At 41.5% G+C, this 23,082-nt stretch overlaps 1 protein-coding gene across 1 annotated transcript in view; it reads left to right on the top strand.

Annotated features, from left to right (window-relative positions):
- The window catches only part of COL13A1 (collagen type XIII alpha 1 chain), a 132,196-nt gene extending 113,817 nt beyond the window's left edge, over positions 1 to 18,379 (top strand). Inside the window, exons 24-27 of the mRNA XM_056850513.1 lie at positions 1,795 to 1,872; positions 13,584 to 13,622; positions 15,542 to 15,571; positions 17,797 to 18,379. Coding sequence (XP_056706491.1) covers positions 1,795 to 1,872; positions 13,584 to 13,622; positions 15,542 to 15,571; positions 17,797 to 17,815 — 166 coding nt within the window. The 3' untranslated portion in view covers positions 17,816 to 18,379. The remainder of the gene's footprint in view (positions 1 to 1,794; positions 1,873 to 13,583; positions 13,623 to 15,541; positions 15,572 to 17,796) is intronic.
- The last annotated feature ends 4,703 nt before the right edge of the window (positions 18,380 to 23,082 follow it).

Here is a 23,082-nt window from a genome sequence, read left to right as displayed (position 1 = left end):
GGCAGTATAACTTCTGAGCAAGTATGAGGAAGATGGCAGTTAATGTTCCCAGTGCCAATCACTGGTGACTATTCCATTGGCATAGTGTGACAACAGAGTTTTTGTATCCTACTCATACGAGATTTTAATAATTACTAAAAATATACACAAATTTAAATTTAAAATGCAAGTCAATCCAGGGATTTTGCAAGCAAAATCTTAAATGGGAAAAATCAAGCCTTTAAAGTTATTCTTTATATATTTTTATATATTTGGGATTGTTTTTGACATGGATTTGAAATGGATGATCCTGAACTTTTAATGTATTATTAATAAACTATTATTCACAGGGGGAAAGGGGCAAGAAAGGCTCTAGGGGGCCTAAAGGGGATAAGGGAGACCAAGGAGCGCCTGGATTAGATGCACCCTGTCCATTGGTATGTTGTGTTTTATAAAATGTATTGTTTGATGCTCTCAGCCACTGAGGAAGAAAGAAGGATAAATGGCAATAATCATGCAATTAAGTTACTGATTGAACTGTTAAAAATAAGGCTCTGTCATGCTTCCACTGAAAGAAACAACAATGACAAAAAGCTAAAGCAAGCCTTATAAGCAACTGGGCTATGGAACAGTCGACTGTGGTAACAAACAGCTGTAGCTTAAAAGGTTTGACATCCCTATGCACTCTGTTTGAGATTCTGCCTTCGACTAAGGACCAGTTCATACATGCATGTATATCATTGAATTACTTGATGACTTGCTGCTGAACGTGTTGCAATGAAATGTGTTTGTTCGATGAACTGTAAGGCAATATGAAAGCTCTGAATGTGAGATACACAATGATGCATTCACATATACAAGTCATCGCTTTGCAATCACCAAGAGAACAAATATGTGTGAACAGGGCCTCTGCAATAATGGAGTCTAAAGTGCCTTCTTTCCTCCTCGTCCAGTGGTGATCAAATCCTGTTTCAAAGAGAACTTGCTAGCCGGAATTGATGCAGGGTACCCAGTTTATGACACCCAGTGGAAACAGAATTGTTTTATAAAAAGAGAAGGAAAGTTCTTGACATGGAGCCTCTTTTCAGCTGCATGTGAGAATTATTACAATTGTCTTTTACACAAAAGTACTTTAAAATATGTGAAAGATAATTTGAAAAATGAAACACATAAGACATTTCCTATGGAGGGCTTAAAATACTTTGGCTTGCATGCCCACCCAGAATATATGCTTATTTTAGGAAATCTAGTCCTGTCTTTTTTGAAATTGGCATTCTTATTATGCTTTAGTTTTATTGTGTTATGTTATGTTGGTAAGACACTGGAGACCAGAGCACAGTTTAAAAAATAATAATATCCAATCAATTAATCATACAGCACTAGGAATTTTAACATTCCAGTGTAACTCTTTTAAGAATGTTTCAGTAGCCCAAAGCTTTACTCATTATCTCCTTAACTTCATTATGTTCTAAAACAAAACCATCTATCAAGCTAAAGTGTACCTTCACGCATTATTTTTGTTGTGAATAAAGACTACTTAAGAAACCTTTTCTAAAAAATTAGCATCTTCTTCCAATTCTTCTGCCTCTACAGAGCCTTTTACATTTATCAGATTAAGAGAAATGTCTTCTGATTGTTTCAGAATACGGGGGAAAAGTGGTATTTGCTATCATTTTGTGCCATTGTACATAAATACCCTGGGTATGTAACCTGAGTGCCCTTAGATTCATCACTATTGTACTGAGACTCTCCATCCATAAAATGGAGATCATCTGCACTGACTAAAGTAATTCTAGTGGTTGATTTCATGAACAGGGACTCCGAGGTTTTAAAGGCGAGAAGGGTGAGCCGGGGTTACCAGGGCTGGACGGGCTGGATGCCCCTTGCCCATTGGTATGGTGTTACCTTCCCTTTCCTGCATGTTTCTGATTGCCCCCCTTGCTACTGCAAACCCCTTTTTCAGATCTCCGCTTTCCTTTAAAATGTGTTATGACCTATAACAGTATGACCCATAACAACGTTTTGACTGAGTCACTAGCTGTTACCACCATTTCCCTGCAATGTATGAGGCTGATAACAAATACTTTGCTGGATTAAACAGTGCAAAGGTTCTGCTCATAGCTGCTTTGATTAATCTTTAACCTTTCTTTAAGGTTTTCTACTGACCCATCAAACTTACTTAGAAACATATGCAAAGTACAGCAAGATGTTCACTTCTAAGGAGGACAACATCAATAACTGTCTCTGTAGACCATTTGATCTTGCTGTTCACTACACAATCTCATATCCTTCCCGTCAAAACATATCTATTTCTATGTTCACATTCATTGAACGTTATCCAAGGACATTGCACATTGTCCTGTTTTCTAATTCTGAAATGTGTTCAATTCTTTAAACACAGTCTAAATTAAGAAATTATATAAATCATTTGCTGACATAAATTTTCCAGGAGGTATCATGGTTACAGAAATGGCTGTTGTTCTACATTTCAATAGAGACAATTACCAAGGAAATGCAAATTTCGTATAAAAAGCCCAAATAATACTCTGTAAAAAGTATTTAAATCCATAGAAGTATTTACAAATTTGCTTCTGTTGCATGTGTCTTAATAGGTTTACTTTATTCTGAATGAGCTTGAGTTTTTATAGAATTTGATACACACACACACATATATATATATATGCGCAAACCTCACTGAATATTAAAACCTTTTGAAGACAAAGGATGCAATGTGGAGAGATGCAGGCATGCCTAACATGAATGCAGAAAGTTAAAAAGACCAGAGATTCTTACAGCCCATTCCTGAAAGGGCCCCCCGAAAGTCTTCTGGAGGCGGCGTGACCCTGCTGCCAGCGTAAGTGCGTGTAATTGCGCTATTACATGCACTTACGCTGGCAGCGAGGCCAGTCCCACTGGCAGCCGAGTGCCGTGGGACCGCGCCTAGCCCCTCCCCCAGCGTGGAGAGGCCGCGCTGGCGCAGGGGGGTGTTCCGGGGGCAGGCCAGGGGGAGGAGCCCTATCCCAGTTTGGCTGGTTACTCTGGCACCAGGAACAGCGGTGCTGTGCCTGCTTTTGAGCAGGCTCAGCATCGCTGTTTTTAATGGGGCTTTTAGCCCTGGTAAAACAAAACAAAAAGCCACGAAATGGCTTTTTGTTTTTGTTTTATGGCATGTATGAATTGGTTTAGGAAGAGGCGCCACTGTGCCTCTTCCCCGCCGACTCCACATGCCATTATCTCAGGAATGGGCTGTTAGAGTGAAAGTTTCATCTTGATGGATGGAGGCTGATTTATTCTACCTACTTGCTCCACAGGCAGGACCATGCTAATTAGCTGAATTTTACCCCAGCTAGTGGGAGAAGGGACCTCCCCGTTTCAGTATTAACAGCAAAAACATATAGAGAAAAACTTTGCATGTGATAAGATAAACTGAGAAAAGCTTGAAAAGCTGACAGGACATGGTGAAGTAGAAGTATAAATATCCATTTTGTAATGGTAAACAAAGGTAGAAAGGGAGGCTGACATTGCCACCTTGCAGGGAGTGCCTCATTTCCTTTGGCTTGCCCTGAATACCTGAAGATTGAGGCCCCATTCTACATGGTCAAGGACTTGTCAATTTAGCCAGTCTGCCCTGGAGATTCCTCTAACATGCGGAGCCTTCAGAGATACCAATTTTTTTCCACCCAACTGAGAAGAGCAACAGACTCCTTATGCAGACAGTGAGAACTTGTTTCCTTCAGTTGATTCACATTGGCTTTTGCCATCACAGGCCATTTGGTTGTGGAAAGCATTCAGGGATGGCCCTAAGCTCCAACCTACCATATATTCTGTATGAAGCCTTAATTGTTTACTTTTTCCTTGGACTTCCAAGTGAGCTTCCAAGCCGATCAGGCTCACATTTTCATAAGGAGGCAGCTAAGGTCTCCTGATATTCCCTGTCCCTAGACAATCAACCAAATTAAGAGATCATCCTCATATGGATAAACATGGATACCCTAAAGATGTGACCACCTTTATCTTCATGAGGATATGAAGAACAAAAGACTCTGAAGGGGAAGACTTCGTATTAAAATGGATTTAGTTATAGGAGACATGCAGGTTCTTCTAGTGGCTTGGATGCATGGGGATGAGATAATTCTCATGGTGTCTATGGAATTTGGATACTCCACCTACTGGATGGTTTGATAACTGCCAGGAGGCTTCCCCTGCAGAGCTTACATTTCCAAATAGACCTGATCAGACACTTGAGATATATAATCACTCTTTTGTTCCAGTTTTTCTGTAGAACATAAAAATATAGTTCATGCTGCAGAACATTGGGGAGTGTGATACCACTCTATGATCATGATGACCAGAAGATGATGAATAGCTTGGAGCACCCAGGAGTGCTTGGCTGGCAATCGTGACAAGGGAATAAAGTATTTTATAGCCCTTCTTGATGACTTGGGCTACCCCCCTGTCCATAGAGATGGTCTCCCAGGTTAGGTGTTGCTGAATGCATCCTACCAGCAAATACTGGGAATAACCATCCTACCAGCAAATACTGGGAATCGTGCCCGATGCTGGTATATGTGTTGCTAGTGGAAGGTTACCCATAATGAAAGCCTGTAAGAGAAGGAAATGTGATCCCTTGACCATTTCCCTTCTGTGTCAGATGGAGGGGGAGAGGTTTCAGCCTTATCTGACTGGATATTATTGCCCATAGCAGTATTTGTAAATAGTTGTAAAGAGAAGACCCTATGTCTGCATGAAAAGAATGGGAGTTAGTGAGAACTTGTGTTGATGCTTAGGTTAGAACAAGGGAGATGAGGAGGAAGGAATGCCATGCCTTTACTTCCCTTAATTTTTGATAATTTTAATAAGATAATTTAAAAAATCTTCCTTGTCCTCCTCCCAAGATCAGGCCTGCGGTACAAGCAGTATGTAATAAAAGCAGCGGGGAAGAAGACACTGAGATGGTACTGTCCAGGGCCAGCTGCAGATGAGGCAGCCAAGGCCAATGAGGCCAAAGACTTCTCCCCCGCTCTCCAGGCGCAGAAGGCAGCCCCAAAGGCAGGGGCAGATGGGAAAGTGGCAGCCAGCATGGGCAGACAGACGCTCCCTTCCAGAACCCAGGGGGCCTGCCAAACCTGCCAAGGTGGCTGGAGGGGCCAGGTGACAAGGCCAGCACACAGCCTCTGATGCCCAAGCCCACACAGCCTGCTCACCAAGGAAGCTAGAGAAGCCCAGGCTGGCAATTTCCCTCAACCCCCACACTTACCTGTTGGACGCCCAGCACAGGAGCTGGTCAGGGGAAACGCTCAACTGACGACGGCAGATGCTGACTCTGCCTCCCCACAGCTCGCAGCTTACAGTAGACACAGGCTGCCAAGCTGGAAGGCTGATCAGCAAAACTGCCTATACCTGGAAGGCAAAACCCCACGTGGCAGAAGAGCCAAGGAAAGGTCTGCAAATGGTTGGGCTACTCTTGAGTAACTCTGGGACTGGAGGGAGGGCACAGTCCCACCTCCGCAAGCACTGGACAACCAGAGGGACTTGGGAAAGGGGGAGCACCTAGGGGATGACGGCGGAAGCTGGGATGGAACGAGAGGGTGGAGGTCATGGCAGAGATAAAAGGCAGGAAGAAGGGCCAGCTGGGGAGGAGTGTGGACTATAGCCTGATGCAGAGAGAGAGGCAAAGGTCCAGGGCAGAAAGAGACATAAGGAGCATTCCTCCAGCGTCACTGCCCATTCTGAGGCTGGCCCAGGCAGGAGGCAGAAGGGAAAACCGGACGGAGGTGGCAGGAGTGACTCCTGAGGGCGGTGCCCAAGCCTACGTTATCATTGGGCATGATGAAGAGCCTCCTGTAGTAGCAATGTAGCTGCCTGTGTTTCCTTGACGTTGAGTGCCCTCATTGTGACATTGATGGGCTCCCCTGATTTTGGGGAAGGACAGGCCTCTGGGTTGCTATCTAAAGGGATGATTGGGGTGGTACCTGTGTCTGAAGAGCTATCTGCCTTACCATCCAGATCAATTGCCAGAGTGGTGGTGGGCTCCAGAATAACTTCAGGTATCTCAAATAGCACAGGAGGGCTTCTTGGTAGGCCATGGCAACCCATCCTTTCAGTTCCAGCTTGTATAACTTGCCATACTTCCTTAGGTGGGATCATTACACACCTCAAACTGCCTCAGGCAGCTGTTCACTCCTTTAGACACATCTGCTCAGTGGCTTGAAATTAATGAGCTACCTGTGAGATAGCTGGTTCTGTGCCTGCTCAGAGATGAGAAGCTCAAACAGCTCAAGGAAGCCATGAGGACCTTAAAAACCTCCCTTAAAAATGGAGATTTCTTTGCTCCCTGTCGTAATCCAGTCAAGGGAAAGCCAAGAGAAGAGAGTGAGAGAAGACTGAGAAAAAAAGTGTAGAAAAGTTATAGAAGGTTGAGAAGAAAGTGGGAAGAAATTAGCTGCAGAGAAGATGAGACTGGAACAGAGAAGTTCCTCATCTGACGTGCTGGTCCTGCTGTGGAGCAAGTGGGAACCATCCTGGAATCCCTGCTTCACTAACAGAATCTTTTTCAGGATTCTGTTCTGGTTGTCACTTTCTGACAAATTCTACCCATTTAATTGCTGCTATTTTCAGACGATGTGTTCATGCTATCACATAGACACACAAATCTTGTAAAAGTGTATGCTGAACTGGTGTCATGTGCCAAGTAAGCCTGTAGTATGAGACATTGTGACTCAAGCATGCAAAAAGCTTGCCTGTTGCCTTTCATACCGTTGCTGCATGTTCTTGACTGCTGTATACGCTGGTCATGTCTATGGAGCTCATGTTTTTCAAGTTTGATATACTAATAAGTGTACTTTTTCTTCTCCCTCTCTACCAGCAAGAACATTATATTGACTATATCCTTCTGCTGATCCCTCAATTGTAACTCCTTTTCCTATTGCATTTTCCCTAACTTTGGATTTTCCACCCAACACAATTTATTCCTGTCAATGGGACCATTGTACCAATGGGAACTTCTCCATTTTCCAGTTAATAGAAGTTCATTTAATTGAATTCTGCAGACATATATGCCAGTGATTATGAACTATTGGGAATAAGTGGGTTTTAAGGGAAATGCATGTAGAAATTTATACAGGTGTGTCAGTGCCAAATGAACTCACCAAACTCCTCATAACTATTTTTCAAGGAAATGTCATAAAATTCTCACACAAACCTCTAGATTTCTCTTTTTAGAAATCAGAAAACATTACGTGAATATATATATATAAAGAGAGAGAGATTCAGTTACCTGAATAGCCCAGAGATCATCCAGCTACAAGTCTGGATAAACAGCAGTTGCTTCTTCATGGACTCCATGCACCACACTGATGGATTCTGCTGCTGTGCAGAGCACAATTGCAGAAACTTCTAGAGCTACAAAAAAGGCATGAAATCTCCCCCCCCCCATGCAATCTCAGAATATGTATGCTGTAGGGGGAACAGTCACACTTCTCCTGTCAGTTCCTTTTCGTCCCCCACAGCAGACACATTAGGGAACAACTCTGAGTACTGGGCACATGGGGGAAATAGGTTTGATCGAGAATTTGATTTTCCCATCTGGATATTGCGCCCCACTTTACAGGGATCACCGGTACCAAGAGGAATCAGAGCAAGTGCTGGGGCACTAGTTACATTGCTCACACATACCCTAATAATGAGAAAACATGCTGATCCAGAAGCCAAGATAACATCGTACCTCTTGATACCACAGCTACAGGCAAGATGACAGTGCTTATTCAGAGGACAGATACTCCCTTCGTTGCTGGTCCCCAGCAGCATATTACAGAGACAATTGTTGTTCTCATACCAGGGTCGGCATGAAGAATACTGCTCAGTACTGGGTAACCCAGTTTATGTTGCCGTCACCACATCAGGCACGCAGTTGAATGTGGCACCTGGCTTGTCGAGTTCTTCCACAGCCTTATGTTGCTACATCTGTTGTGAATGCACAGGTCATCACCTCTCATTCCTTTTTACCTACTCTAGTTACCACATTGTGCACTCTATCACCTCCAGGACCTCTTCTGTCGCATAGGTCCCCGCATCATCCAATATCCTGGTACTGACCAATGTCAAACCCTCTGCTTCCTCATCTCAGCAACAACCCACCCCCACCTGCAGTGCATTCTCCATCAGGATCTTCTCAGTTGTTGCACACTGATCAACCTGTCCTCCAATCAGACCAACACTGACTGACAAAGTGTCAGCTTCCTATCCAACATACAGCCTGTCTGACCCCTACTGTTCTTTTTCCCTCAGAGAATAGCCATCTACGCGTGGAACAGATAACAATGCCAGCCACTTTGGACCTACAGGCCACAAAAACAACCACTGGCTAAGCCAGATCCCATTTGGGACATCTCCGGTTTGAACTATCATGCTCCTATCGTTTTTCATCCAGTCCATAAACTTTTTGATCTGGCTAAAGAGTCCTGGGAGAAGTCAGTCTCCACTCCCCTGACATCAAGAAAGACCAACAATCCATACAGACTACAATTGAGCACCTGTCATTGTTGAGACAGGCATGGGAAAGAGTAAACAGGTCTTTCACTCAGTTCCTACCAATTGGGAATGAAAAAAATTGGATGCTTTGGGCTGTAAAGTATATACCACTGTCATTTAAGATAGCAAACTATTAATCTTTGAGCATTTCCCAGAGGCCTACAAATCCATGACCTTTACCTTCAGAGATTAAGCATTTTGGGTCACAAAGCAAATATGCAGACAGCAAAACACATGGCTCAAGGTGGCTGCAAACAAATGGCAACTTCAGTACCCTAAAGATGACATGCCTAGCTCCATTCATTTAACCCAGCACCAGATGTCAGGGTACACATGGAGGACCTGATCTTTAAAAGAAAGGAAGGACTTCTTAAGATCAAAGACAGACAACTTCCTTCAAGGTCTCAGCACTACTATGAAATCAATGGGCCTAACTCAGATCTCATATAGGCTCCCTATAGTTCCAAGTGCTGGCAATCTGCCCCCAGGCAGACCAAAAATGTCAGGTTGTCTTCTGGCAGGTCTTTCAAAAGGAAGTCCTTCCCTTTGGGATGCTGTTCCTCCTTCTCCTCATCCAAATTTCAGCCATCTTCCCAACACACACTGTCATTCAGGATTAATCCCGGTTTTGAAATTTCATACGACCTCACTCTAAAGGTTTCCTCTTACCTTCGTCAACATCTTCCAGACTGAGAGGAAATTACATTGGACCACCATGTCTGAACTATCATAAGGATGAGATATACAATAGAGTTTGCTTCCCTCCCTCCCTCCCTCACCAAGCATCCACCCATACCACCCTCTTCCATTTTCCCTTCTGCTAAAAGAAGCAATAAACCCACATCTCATTTCCTGAGAGGCCAGGATTTTTACTCCTGATGTTACACTGTCCTAATGAAGGTCTCCATCCTGTGCCTGATCTCAGGGATATCAACAAGTTCATTGAGACCAAGAACTTCTGCGTGTGACCCTACATGCCACCTCATGATGCCAGGAACATGGTTCATGTCTGTCAACTTCAAAGATGCCTACTTCCATATCTTGATCCAACCACAGCATTGTTGGCTTCTCTGTTTCTCTGTGGGGAATGACCACTTCCAGTGCAATGCTGCCCTTTGGGCTCTCCACCACCATAAGGATCTTAACCGAGTCCATGGGAATGGTCACAGCTCATCTGAGGTGTCAAGGGATCACAATCTTCCTGTACATCAGAAAAAAGTTGCATCTCAAACCTACACAATGGATCCAGCCCATTGGGGCTGTCCTGAACTCAGTTATTATGAGAGTGTGCCTGCCCTTGGACAGACAGCATGCCATCACAGAAATGGTGACACCTTCAAGAAGAGTCGGTTTTTATATGCTTACTTTCTCTACCACTTAAGAAAAATCAAACCGGCTTACAATCACCTTTACCTTTTTAATTAATAAATATGATATGCAAAGTCTCAGGAATGAATGGAATAAGAAGCTAGATTGCCCTACTTAGCCAACGTAATGGGATATAGCCCTAAATTTATACCTGTTGTTTCTGTGGATCTCATGCTCAGACTTATTCAGCAAAATAATTATGTTTAGAATATATTGGACACCACAGCATCTTTTTAATAAAGGGCTAAGTAAAGTCTCTGATTGCTGGCATTGTAACTTACAAGACACTTCTCTTAAACATATATTTTAGGTGTATCCAGTTATTTGGTCTTTTGGGGAGGAAGTAATTACTCATATCTATTTTGTATTAGAGTATTCATTAATCTTTGAAGATGCTTATGTACTTTTAAACTATTTGCCAGTCTTTTGGAGGATAACTCATGGTCAACGAAAATGAACCCTCTGTGCCCTTACTATTGCTAAAAGACTTAGATTACTGACAGATAAATGGCCACCTCTCATAATCCAGTGCGTCGAGGACCTGACAACCTTATCAACGTTTGAATTTATAACATATAGACAACAATTGTGTATGGACATATTTTTAGTTATTTGGAAACCTTTTATAGATGCTTATGTGTTTGACTTGCCACCATTGCTGTTATATTATCTATTTCTTTTCTGTTTGTGGTTTGTAATTTTGTTTTAAGTCACCTGAATCATGAGAATCATGCTCATTGTTTCCACCAAGTCAACTCCAACTCTAATGACCAATACCTCTCTCTGGGGACAGGACACTCATTCTGACACTTGGTCCATACACACTTAGTCCACACAGGAGGAGAGTCTTCATATAAAGCATCTGGACCTCCTAGCAGTGAACAAATGTCTTGATGCCTTTCTTCCCAGCTTCAGAGGAAAAATAGTACAGGTGGCCACCAACAATACGACCACAATGTATTATATAAACAACCAGCCTAAATGATCTTGCCTGTTTCCTGTGGGAGACATGCATCAGCTTCCACATTACACTGATTGCAGTTCATGTTGCCGGGGATCATAATACCTGGGTGAATGCCCTCAATAGGCAGGATATGCTGGCTCGTAATCAGTCAGCAACAAATATAGAGACCTGTCTCCCATCAATGGGTCAGCCAATGATACTTGTTCGCCACACTGTCCAACAGGAAGTGCTACAGTTACTGCTTTCAAAAAGGACAAGGACACAATTCAATGGGGATGCCTTCCTGATAACATGCTCTGGGTGTATAGTTTAAGCTTTTCCTCTGTTCCCATTGTCTTCAATGTCCTTGGGAAGATAGAGAAGGACTCATCAGAGCATCAGGGCAGGATTCTACACCTGGAAACCCTACACCTGGAAGCCTGGAGGATTCTGCTAAACAAGTGATCCTGGAAACTGTGAGAGAGGTCCTCTTTAATGCCAGGAAGCCATCCTCTAGGAAATTCTATGACAACAAATAGAAGCAGATCACCAACTTCGCTTTGCAGCATGGACTAGGTTCATCCATGTATGCACTCCCTTTCATTCTACAATACCTACTCCATTTTTTTCTCTAGGTCTGGCATGCTTGTCTCTCAAGGTTCACCTGGCTACCACCTCAGCTTTTTGACCTCTCATCCAGGGACTCTCCATCTTCTTTCAGCCAATGATGAAACAATTTTTTCTGGGGTGTTGTTCTGCTTTATCCTCCAGAGCACCCTCTATACTAGCTTGAAACTTCCAGCTGGTCATCTCTCAGGTCATGGGCAAGCCCTTTGAACCCGTGACAACCTGTGGTCTTCAGTTGCTTTCCTTCAAGACTGCCTTTCTCTTGCCATCTGCTGTGTCAGGGAAGCACTGAAACTGTCTGCTCTTTGAATGCATCCACCTTTCTTGTGCTTTCACTGGGACAAGATGGTCCTCTTCCCTGATATCCGTTTGAACCAGGGCACAGCCCTACTGACCTTTTTGCATTTTCAGTGACAGATGCCAAGAGGTCACACCATTACTTGGGTGTGAGGAGGGCACTGACCTTCTTCACAGGTTGTATCTCCTGAACACACACCAGATGTTCCTGCCTTACTCTAGTAGAAAAAAATGGAAACATCTATCATCTCAGCATATCAGTCACTGGATATCCCATACTGTAGAACTATTCTACTATTTCGTGGACCCTGATTGGGTGGAAAGGAAGCATAAAAATGTTTTAAATAAAATAACACCTGCCTTCAAACACCAAGGCTCACTCAATCAGGGCAATGGCTACTTCTTCTGCATTGGCCAAAGGAATCTCTCTGCCAGAACTGTGCCATGCTGCTACATGGACTCAACTATCCCCTTTTATGAAATATTATGCCCTTAATACTGAGGCATTCTGCAGTATCCCTTCTCCTAAACACACCTATACCCTCCTGCAGGTAAATCGGCTTGCTAGTCTTCATTCATCAGTGTGATGCACAGTTGACCACTTGAAGGACATTTAGAGGCAAGCAACCTGTTTTTCAGTTAGCACAGCTCTGCAAGTTCCTTATGGACACAAAGGCCTTTCAGACATTAGCACCCACAGCTGTCCTCTCAGGGCATAATTAGACAAGATGTAGGAGATCAGTGATTGGATCTCATTATCTATTTTGTTTAAAAAGGCCATGGCAGGAGGGGCAGTTTGGATTAGGCTGTAGCACAAGGGAAGGGGGTTAATATTTTACTTTTATTTCATCTTACCCCTCCCCCCAACACACACATGCTGCTATTCGACTCATGGGGGAAAGAACAGGTATTTGTAGTATACCTGCCTCTATTCTCTGCTAGGCTTGGGGGGCAGTTACTGCCAGGAAAACCGTGTGGATTAAAGTTCTTCCATACACACTACAACACCAATCCAAATTGGGCTCTGTTGCTACTTTTAAATTATCAGGAAATCTCATCACCGATCTCATATCTAGTTATGTTCTCTGATTATCATAGATGTGTGAGTATAGTCTCACTGCAGAAGTTGGTTCTTTCACTATTTTTTTTTAAAGGGAGGAACTTGCAAGATGACAGCCTACAAAGAACTAAATTAAAGGTTTTAAGTAAAAATGTTTAGTAAACATATCCATGGGAGAGGACAACCTTTCTGGTGTTTTTAAAAGACACTATTGAGGATTCACATATTTGAGAAGAACTTTAAGAGCATATTCAATCTACCGGTATTAAGAAATTTTTAAATAATTAAAATGTTCACAAAATACAATAAATGAAGGATTCACTGCTCATGACTAGTGACATCATATGTGCTATTCCATAGCTGCAATATCCTTGTAACAGGAGAGCTATCTTGAGGAAAAACAGCTCAAATAACAACTGTATATTTGAGAGCATAATCCATTTATGATTGAAGTCCTTGGCAACATTTCCATACCTTCAGTTGATCTGGATTATACCCTTATGTTTGTAAACTAGAAAGGCCCAAAGTAAATTTAGTCCTGAGATTCTAATAGCTGCAGTTTGGATCATATGAGTTTGCTGAATATGTGCAAGGCAGGATTCTTGAACCAAACATATTCACACAACGTACAATATGTTCAGGATGAATTACATTAAAGGTATTCCATCTCACCTGATTTTAAAAATCTTTTCTGCAGCTGCATTACTGATTCCCCTCCTGACCTGTTTTAGTTTCTCTGTGTCTTGACATCTAAACTCCTTCTGTCATTCTCTCTCACAGGGAGAAGATGGTTTGCCAATTCAAGGATGCTGGAATAAGGTAAAATAATAATATGGTATGGCGATAAATACGTTGCCGCATGTTGTGCATCTAATAAGAAAAGTCTGTAGCGCATGAAGGACTTGCACTGACATAATCGTTTCCCAGTTAGCAAACTTGTATATGATGGATTTAGCAGTATTACACAAATATGGTCCTAATAGGAAAGAAAAATATGATCGCTTGCTATGGATTTTTGTTCTTGGTGGGGCAGTCCTGGATCTATGGGAAGGAGCTCCTCCTGGAGGCAGACAGGGTTGATGCTTTTATGGAGACCCCTGTGGGAAGGGCTTTTCTTCCACTCTCTAGGCTGGTGCAGAAGCATTTTACCCTGTCATCAAGAAACTAGAAAAAGAAATGTTAACTCCAAAAAGTTAATGACATTTTAAAAACATGACAGAAATAGTAGAACCCCACAAATAAAGAGACATCCCATTGGACTCAAACTGACTAACAGTGCATTCCTGAGAGCAATGCCTGCGCCGGGCTTAGGAGGCAACCCAGCACCCCTAAAACCTGGCGCCAAAAACCTTTCTGTCAAAAACAAAAAGGGGCGTTCCCGAGCCAAAACAGGCGTTCCTGGGGCATTTCAGCCCACCCCCTGCCCGGCGCTGAAATGCCCCAGGAATGCCTCCTGGCTCGCTGCCAAAGCCTGTGCCGGCGTCTGGGCTCAGCGCTGCTGCCGCGGCATTCAGGGACCGGTGTCCGGGCCTGCACACCCACACTGGGGCCACTCACACTGGCGTGCTCCTTCCAGGTGACAACACTGTGGGCCCGTGTGCCAGCGGAGGCCTTAGTTGGTCTCCAAAGGCCTTTGGGTTGAGCCGCCAGCGCGGCTCAGGAATGGGCTGTAAACCTGTAACCAAGTGGTCATTCCACAGAAGTCACACCAAGGTTCTGCTGAGAACATCTAGCCAGCTTTAACATAACCCAGTGTTTTGGGAAGAGTGCCTCTAGGACCACCTTAGGACCACCAAGAACGGAAACTCATGGTAAGTGAACATATTTTCCTTTCTCCGGTCATCTGGATGGAGCAGCCTTGGACCTATAGGATATTCTTGAGCAGTAAAGTACCACAGAGGGATATAGCAGATGCTTATTTTGGCAAAATTTGTTTCAGAACCTTCTCACCAAATGAGGCGGTAGTGACAGGTAAAGGAATGCACAGACTTCCAGGCTGATGCCTGGCACGCCACCTCTAGCAATGAGACTGCTCTGTATGCTGCAGAGGATGCCATTCCCCCTCAAGGAATGAGCTGTAACCCCTGCGGCAGGGTGTGTGTGTGTCCAAGTTCCTTACTCTTCTACAGCAACTGCAAATCTTTCTGGAAGTATGAGTGTCTCCTACAGTGATTACTGATAGAAGTAGTCTTGGCTATGTGATCAGTGTGTTACAGAGTAATGTGACAGATTTTTATTTTCCCAAGCTAAAAGCATGGGGAAATTTACACTGTAGTGTCTAAAGATGGTCTTGGAAATAAATAAATACTGGATCTTCTGACTTGTGAGCCTTCTGAGGCTCTCCAATTGTTTCATTGGGGTCTGGCTTGTTAGTATTCCTTGCCATTTGAATTACTGCAGAACACAGTTCCACAATGTAACATTAGTAGGTGAAGAAACTAAAATTTATTCAACTCTCTTCAACTCCTGCTGACAATACAATAAGCACAGTCCAGCCAAAATCGTTTTAAAGTCACATTGATTTCAACAGGAGAGTTAGACATGTGAGCAACTCTCTCACACAAAAATCAATTGGATTTAAAAGTGTTTCACCTTGGCTGGACTGTGCCCAGTCTGAGTAGTACCATAGAACATGCTCACATGGAAAGTATACCTTCACAGCAATTTCTCTATATAGGAAATCTCATTCCAGAAGCTTTATGTGTTATACTAACATTGTTTGTATTTTTCTTTTGCAGTGAATATTTTAACCATGGACTGTCCTGTGTGTATGTTTGTGTATGTGTGTTTGTACATAGAATATTTATTTTTATACAGTGTCTTTGTGTGGAAGTGCCAAAAGATATGCATTTTACAATTTATGAAAAGCTGCATATTTTTGTACAGAAAATACTAAAGTTTTCCTTTTATCTGATTGCCAGTTGCTTGTATAATTATATGTATATTGATACTATGCTTTTTTGCATTGTGGAATACAGCTGCAATATTTGCATGATATTTGTGCACTCTTAGTAAGTATTACAGCATTATAAATTATTGCATTTGAGGGTGCCAAAAGGAACCACCCTATGTAAATACAAAGAGAAAAACCATTTAATAGTGAATGCAAAAACAATTAAAGTGTTATGAATATTCATTATTAAAATGAAATTGAAATTTTCTGTTGAAAATACATCATATAATGAAATTTAATGGGCATTGTCTAGGAGAGATATCACATGGGTTTCAAATGTTTAAACTAACTACCAGCAGATGGCACCACTGATGTTAGCAAATATTAGTACCAAACAAAACAGGAACATGCAGAAGACTTGTCTTCTAGAATTGGCCAAAGTACTAGATTAGGATCTATTTAAGGACCTGAATGTTTACCCCATTGGGGAAAATAACAGCCCCATGGGACTGCTTCAGATTGAAAATATGGTGCAGAAGGAGGCATACACCTAGGGTTGGCAACAGACCTGGAGAAAAATGTTCTGTCACTTCAATGGAGATCAATGTTTGGTAATGGTCATCTGAAGGTTTTAATGGCATGGAGATAAATAAACTTCCCATATGTAACAACCCATTAAGCCTGTATTAAAAGGACAGAACATTTTAAAAATTTTCTCCTGGCAGTTGGCAGCCCCCCCCCCCCCCGGACCACATGCCCAGCCTCAGAGCCTCAGCATCATGCCTGATCTGACCCTTGACGAAGCATAACTAAGGAGTCCGCTGGTGGGAACTGTAGGCTTCTGATGCATACCTGGACCAAAATAATTCTAGTTCTGCTCAAACAGCAAGAAATGGAATTGTCAAACATTCATGCCTGGCTTTTTATCTCTCTTCTTCCAATACATTGTTGTCCTCTAAATATTTAATTCAAAATGGCATAAATTCAAAATGGCATGCCCGCTCCCACCAGCCACATAGCTCTTAAATTACTTTAATTATTAATTAAAATTATAGTAATTTAATCTTTAATTTTAATACTCATTGGCTCTTGTGCTTCCTATAGTGGACAAAATGTACAGTTCCTTTCCTTCTCTCTTACACTTGAAGTGGTTACCATAACCTAGGTTTTATCACGGAAAAAAATTACTAGGATATGTGGCTCATCAGCATGAGAAAAAGGAAGACAACTGTGTGCCCTGTCCGCTGAAGTTGGGAGAAAAACAATTACAGGTTTTGTTTAGCTTGGCAAGTCAGATTCTGCTGGCTTGGACTAAATATTTCTAGTTATTTCCTCTTTTTCTCACTCTTTTCACATTCATTAGAATACCTTCTAATTTTTCAAAATACTTCTTGAACTGTAGAACTTAGACCTGAAAATAATACTCCAGATGAAGTCTTACTAGTGATCAATAGATTGCTGCTGTGTATTCCTCTAGAAGCAAAAATATTTAAGACTTTTAAAAATTTAAGTCATGTTTAGCCCTCCTTTCTCCCATGAAAGACTCAATAATTATTTTCAGACAAGCTATTAGCACAAAGTTTTGAAATATATCATTCGGATAATAAAACATCTACCACCCCCACCAAACAATCCACGTATCCGGCAAATCTCTGTTCACAGCTTCCAAAAATCAAAATGGGCAGTGGTGGGGAAGAATTACAGCTCCCAGGATGTGCCCTAAATGGGTAGCTCTCAAGGCAACTACTAAAAATAACTCAGATTTAGATGCAGCCACATTAAAATGAATGGGAGTTTGCTGTTGATGCCATCATATTCAGAACAGGGATGGTGAATTTACCAAAACAGCTAACTCTGGAGTGCTTCAATCGGCCAATGAAGTACAGACGGAAGATATAGAGTACTTGCTGCTGCTGTGATTGGCAGATATTAATTAGAAGAGATAAATGTGGCCATCTGCTATAAATATATACTAGTATAATTGGGGTGAATTTAGACTGATTGTTAAGATTTTGCATAATCTAAAGCAAATGGGAGCAGTGCTTTAATAACCTTCTGAAAGAGCATTTCAATATGAAATCATTTATTTGTCACTTAAAGGGTCAAACACCTTGGCTGATAGCCAAAAAATGAAGCAAGTAAGAGGGTTGAGATATTTGTTGAAGGCCTACAGTGGTGACAGAAGAACACCGTGCCTGAAGGTTTGCTGAAGATACTGAGTTATCTCCGAGGGGCACAGAGATATTCTTGAGTCATGCACGCCAGAGTTTTGTTCCTGAATAGTGGACCTGGTGCGGCTACAAGAGATGGACATGCCAGTGTTTTTTGCTCTCCTCTTCCAGAGGCCAGAGCCACTGCTAATAGTGAGAGGAAACTGGCTTCTGTTTCATTTTTCATTCATTCTTCTATAATAATAGAAGCCTTCACATGAAGATCTTGGCATGTTGTCCATCAGCTAATGTGAAGAGCATTAAGACATAGACAAGAGTTCTATGCTTGTTTTTTATAAGGTGAGATTTTCTCAGCCTTCTATGAGAAACTTTTATATTTGTTTTGAAAAGCAGCTCCATGAAGATACATCAGCGCTTTTACCTTCTTTTCTAGTTACCAGATGATGAACATTCACTTGCTCACATTTGATGATTCCATCCTTAACTCTTCCATAACTTCAAGAGCATTTGTTGATTTTCTGGGGGAAAGGTTGTCTTTTTTGTAATAGGAAATAATTTTAAATTTGCCATGTTTGATTTTATATGACAGCCTTTTTTTTTTGCATAATTTTAATTCTATTTGTTTCATATTTCCTTTTTTATACTACAAGAACACCCATGTTATGATTGTCCTAAAATATCAGATAACACTCTTGATTAACTAAGCCTGTCTTTAGCCCCCTTTCAATGGAACAATCCCATTGCTAAAAAAAGCTTACAAATAAGGTGCTGCTTTAATGTGTGTTAGTGGACCTCCTCTATTCATCTGTTATTGATTATTTTGATGGCAAATCTCATTTTTATAATAGTTTTGTGATAATGTCTGAATACTTTAAGACATCTAAAGAGAACTAATGTAGTTCAAATAACTTGCTATAGTTTGTCAACTAATTCTAAAATTTCTATTAATGCCTCTGTTTCCTATAGTTCTTATGTATTACCTCTAAAAATGATTTCGGTGTGGGCATCTCTGCAGTGTCTTCTGCTGGGTAGACAGGTGCCAGAGATTCTTTCAGTTTCTTTATATGTTCCTTTGCCATTTATTGTCATGAGGTCTTCTATAGCAGGGAAACTCTAGCAAATCTGCACATGCAATGAATACATGTTGCTACTGCATACACAAGGACTTCCCCATTTCTTTCAGTAGAAAAAGCAACTCTTTCAGTATCCTTGCACATACAGAGCTGCCTCAGAAAAACTCTATGCATTGAGATTACAGAATATTAACATTTAAAATAAATACATTTGTTATGTGGAAACAGATTTCTTCAAAAGCTCCTTGTGTACAACAAAACTCTGTTTTGAAAGTTTTAACTGGAAATAAAGCCTGCTAAATACAGTAGAACTTATTTCCATATAATGTGGCCCAGATCAGATAATCTAATGTGTTACAGATTTAACAACTATGTATTTCAGTCATTAAGAATTACCAAATGACTCTGATCTTTTTTTTAAAAAATGATTAAAACAGAAAAGTTTATGATCTTTTAAAATATATTTCTATTTTCTTCTGCACTGACTTGCAACATAAGCAACATCTTATCTTTGAGTGGAGTTTAGATCTGAACTATTTAGTGAGGTTTTACAATATAAAGAACAGGTATGGGTTTGTTAGATCTACCTATGTGCAGCACACATAACATCATATCTGCTCCTAAACACATTGGGTTGGATCTTACAAATCTCTTGTGCCAGAAGAAAGCTTGCCCTGCTGCTGTTCCTCAACTAGCAGAGATGACAGAAAATGTCATCCAATCCTCCCTCTGCACTGCTGCCCCATATACCACCGCATTTTGTCCATAAGACTCCAAACCCACAGCCTTGGCTTTTCAGGCATCTTAGGGGAGCTGCTGGGATAAGGAGTCAAGGAAAGGTCCACTTGTTTGTAAGATCCAACCCATTCATCACAGTGTAGCGCAAAGATATGCACACTTTCAATGCTGTTCAAATGAGTGGTGCCGTATTGTGTATAACTGTGCTGGATTGTAAAGGATTTGATAGCTTCAAGGACTTTTCACATAACAATACTGATCTTAGATTCCACAACTATTCTAAGCATACACAGAGCTCGCACTAAGTACACACATCAATTGTGATGTCAGATGTAGCTCCACACTGGCAGTGGAGACGCATACAGAGAACTGTTCCTGACTTGGCAATGAAGAGGGAGGCTCCATGTGCACTTGCCAAGCATCCACACATGTAAATTTTGAATCAGGCTAAATGTTTGTAGGATTCAGGAGGCTGCGTACTCACAAAGGTTGAACAAGAAAAAATAATTTTATCTCATTTATTGTTGGATACAAAATTTAAATTACTCAGTGTAAGTACTTAACCGGGATTGAAGAATCAAGTTTGTTGCCAAGGAGGTAAGAATGTGACCAGAACTGCCAGGCAGTATGCCTTTTTTATTATGAGAAACCTATATATATATCTGCTCTGATGTTAATTTAACTAAAATTTTGTTTTATTCTTAATTTACTATTACTATTTCTTTTTTATATTGTTACATTTTCTTTAGCTGAATTTTTAATGTTTTGGAAAGAAGGGAAGTAGTTCCTTATTGCTTTTTTCTTAGGGTCCAACTACATGTTACAAATTACATGAGTTCCCCATAAGCACTAGCAGCCATAGAGCAGTTGAGAGTTCCCAGTGGCAAGCCCCTGCTGTGCTTCTAAATTGCGTTGCCAGCAGAACTCTCCGCTGCAGGATGGCTGCTGTCACCTGTGGCAAACTTGTGTGATTTGTAACAGGTAGTTTAGGCCTTTGTGACATTATTTTCTTAACTCCCAAATACAATATCTAACTAGTGCTTTTCTTTTTTTCTGCTTAGGGAATGATGTTCAGCACATAAATTTTATTTTTTCCACAGACCACCCTGGGGGACCAAATAGTAGCGATTGTCCTCCCTAAATGCTGTGGGTCCCGATCCAGTCCTAGTTATGTGTATTTATGCATTACTACTAACATGAGAATATGAATGGTAATGGACATTTGGATATGTACTGAAAATAATGCAGTACAAATAGACTACTGTAAATGCACGAGGGTTCCCATCTGTATGAAGATGCCTATAGCCACACTGTATTATTTTCATTAGGATACATATCTATTCCCATATTCACCATATTAGTCCTGCATAACTACACACAACCAGTACTGGACTCAGGCATCAAAATGGTCTCTCTAACTATAGTAGTAGCAATTTAAAAAAAATGTTTTAGGGACCAGAAAGGGAAAAAATGGTCTTTTGAAGACAGGTGGGCTCTCTAAAATAAAGTGGGCCTGGACATTTATGTTAGTTTTGTTTTAAAATAGTGACTGTCTAATGAAAGTTGGAATTTTTGAAGTGATTGATGGAATGAAGCAAATGTCCATGCCACTAGTTTTTTTCTGATCCATCAAAACATTTCAAATAATTCAGTGTGTAAACAGTTCCTTGTTCAAAGACAACAAGAAGTGATAGCCATCATCTTAATGACGTGCTTATGAGCTTCCACAAACATCTGGCTGATCACGGTTGAAAAGAATACATAGACTTTAGTCATTTCTAAGAATTCTCATGTTCTTATAAACTTGACAATTGCCTTGAGAACCTGTCTCAGGTAGGAAGATAGGATAAAAAATCCAGGATTTCTTTGAGTCTTCCAGACATGCTTGTCAAATATTTTTATAAGCTTCTAGTTCATCGTTGCTGTACCTGTGCAATTCCACATGGGCTCTGCATATGCACAGGCCTACCATAGAGAGGTTTTTGAAGCTCAACAATGCCCTCCCCCACACTGCTTTCCCACTTTCCCCCTGCATGATCAGGAGGAACACCCTTCCTCAGTTGTCTCTCCGCTGCTGCTGAGAGAGGTTCACTTTCATGAAGCTCCTTTTGTTGAAGACCTTTCCAGTGAAGAAAAAAACAACTAAAATAGAACTTCAAAAGATCAGAACTGGTCAATATTTGAAGAAAAAGTATTTTACAGAGCTAGGCCTCAAGAATATGGCTCAAGATGCTCTTCCAAGAAGTATACGAACTGTGACTCAGAAACCTCTCACATTGAACTGGTTGATATTTGAAGACAAATTTTGGAAGATTTATATTACAGAGCTAGGACTGAAAAATATGGCCCAAGACACTCTTTTCAAAATGTGCATGCCTAGTGGGGCAAAATTCCCACAAACCGGACTGGCCAGAATTTGAAGGTAAATCTTGAAAAAATTATACTACAAAGACAGTCCTTAGAAAATGTGGCCCAAAATGCTCTTTTCAAAAACTGTACATCCTGTGGTGCAAAAACGTCCTTATATCAGTGATTGCGCTCTGTGTCTACTATGCCTGGGTGAGGAATACATTTCCAAATGCCATCTAGGAAGGAAATTTATGCCTAAAGCAAGGCATGATTGAGCCTAACACTTCAAGATGGCTTTATGGGGAAAACTCTCTTTGGCACAGCTCTGGAAAATTGTCAGAGCACAACACTGTTTCATATTCCAGAAAAAAGGATCCAAGCATGGTTCTAACACTGAATCTAGGCTCTTCGATTCCAACCACAGCTCTGAATACGGCCCAGCCTCCAACATTTTCCAGATGTACAGCCTCAGAACTACTGCCTAAAAAGGCTTGGCACAAGCATAAGGATTCCGAAAAGTTATCCAAAGTACCCTTGGCTCTGACTTCTTCCTATAATCGTGACTCGGTTCTGGAGTGAGTCCTCAAAGTGGTGCTGATTCTGAGAACACCTTCTCTGGTAAGCCATTTTCCTATGTCAGCTTGTTTAATGCCAGAAGGTGAGTTCATCAATTCTGAGTCAACAACTGCCTCTCGTCAGTCATCCCTCTGGTGCCCGGATCCATCATGTTAGTCAGATTTGACGGTATACTGTCATATGTCCCCGTTATGATCTCTGATCGCAATCTTTGTTGTGACTATTATTATCCAGAGATGGGCTCAATAAGCTCTGCTCAAATCCAGCCCAGCTGATGTCTCCCACTGTCCTTTGTATGGCACAGTCTCTAGAGACTAGTGTCTCTTCTGCTCCCACCCGGAATCTACTGGGCCAGCCATCTTTCCAATAATGGATGGCTTACTAGAGGCCCCAGTGGGACCTTGGCTAAAACCTGCCTCCGTTTCTTCAGCCTGCAGAATATTTATGTCCCACTCCCACTGAAACACTAACACTCCGCT

The sequence above is a fragment of the Euleptes europaea genome, chromosome 5, assembly GCF_029931775.1.
Source record: "Euleptes europaea isolate rEulEur1 chromosome 5, rEulEur1.hap1, whole genome shotgun sequence".
Lineage (NCBI taxonomy): Eukaryota > Metazoa > Chordata > Lepidosauria > Squamata > Sphaerodactylidae > Euleptes > Euleptes europaea.
This window is presented reverse-complemented; position numbering and strand designations above follow the sequence as displayed.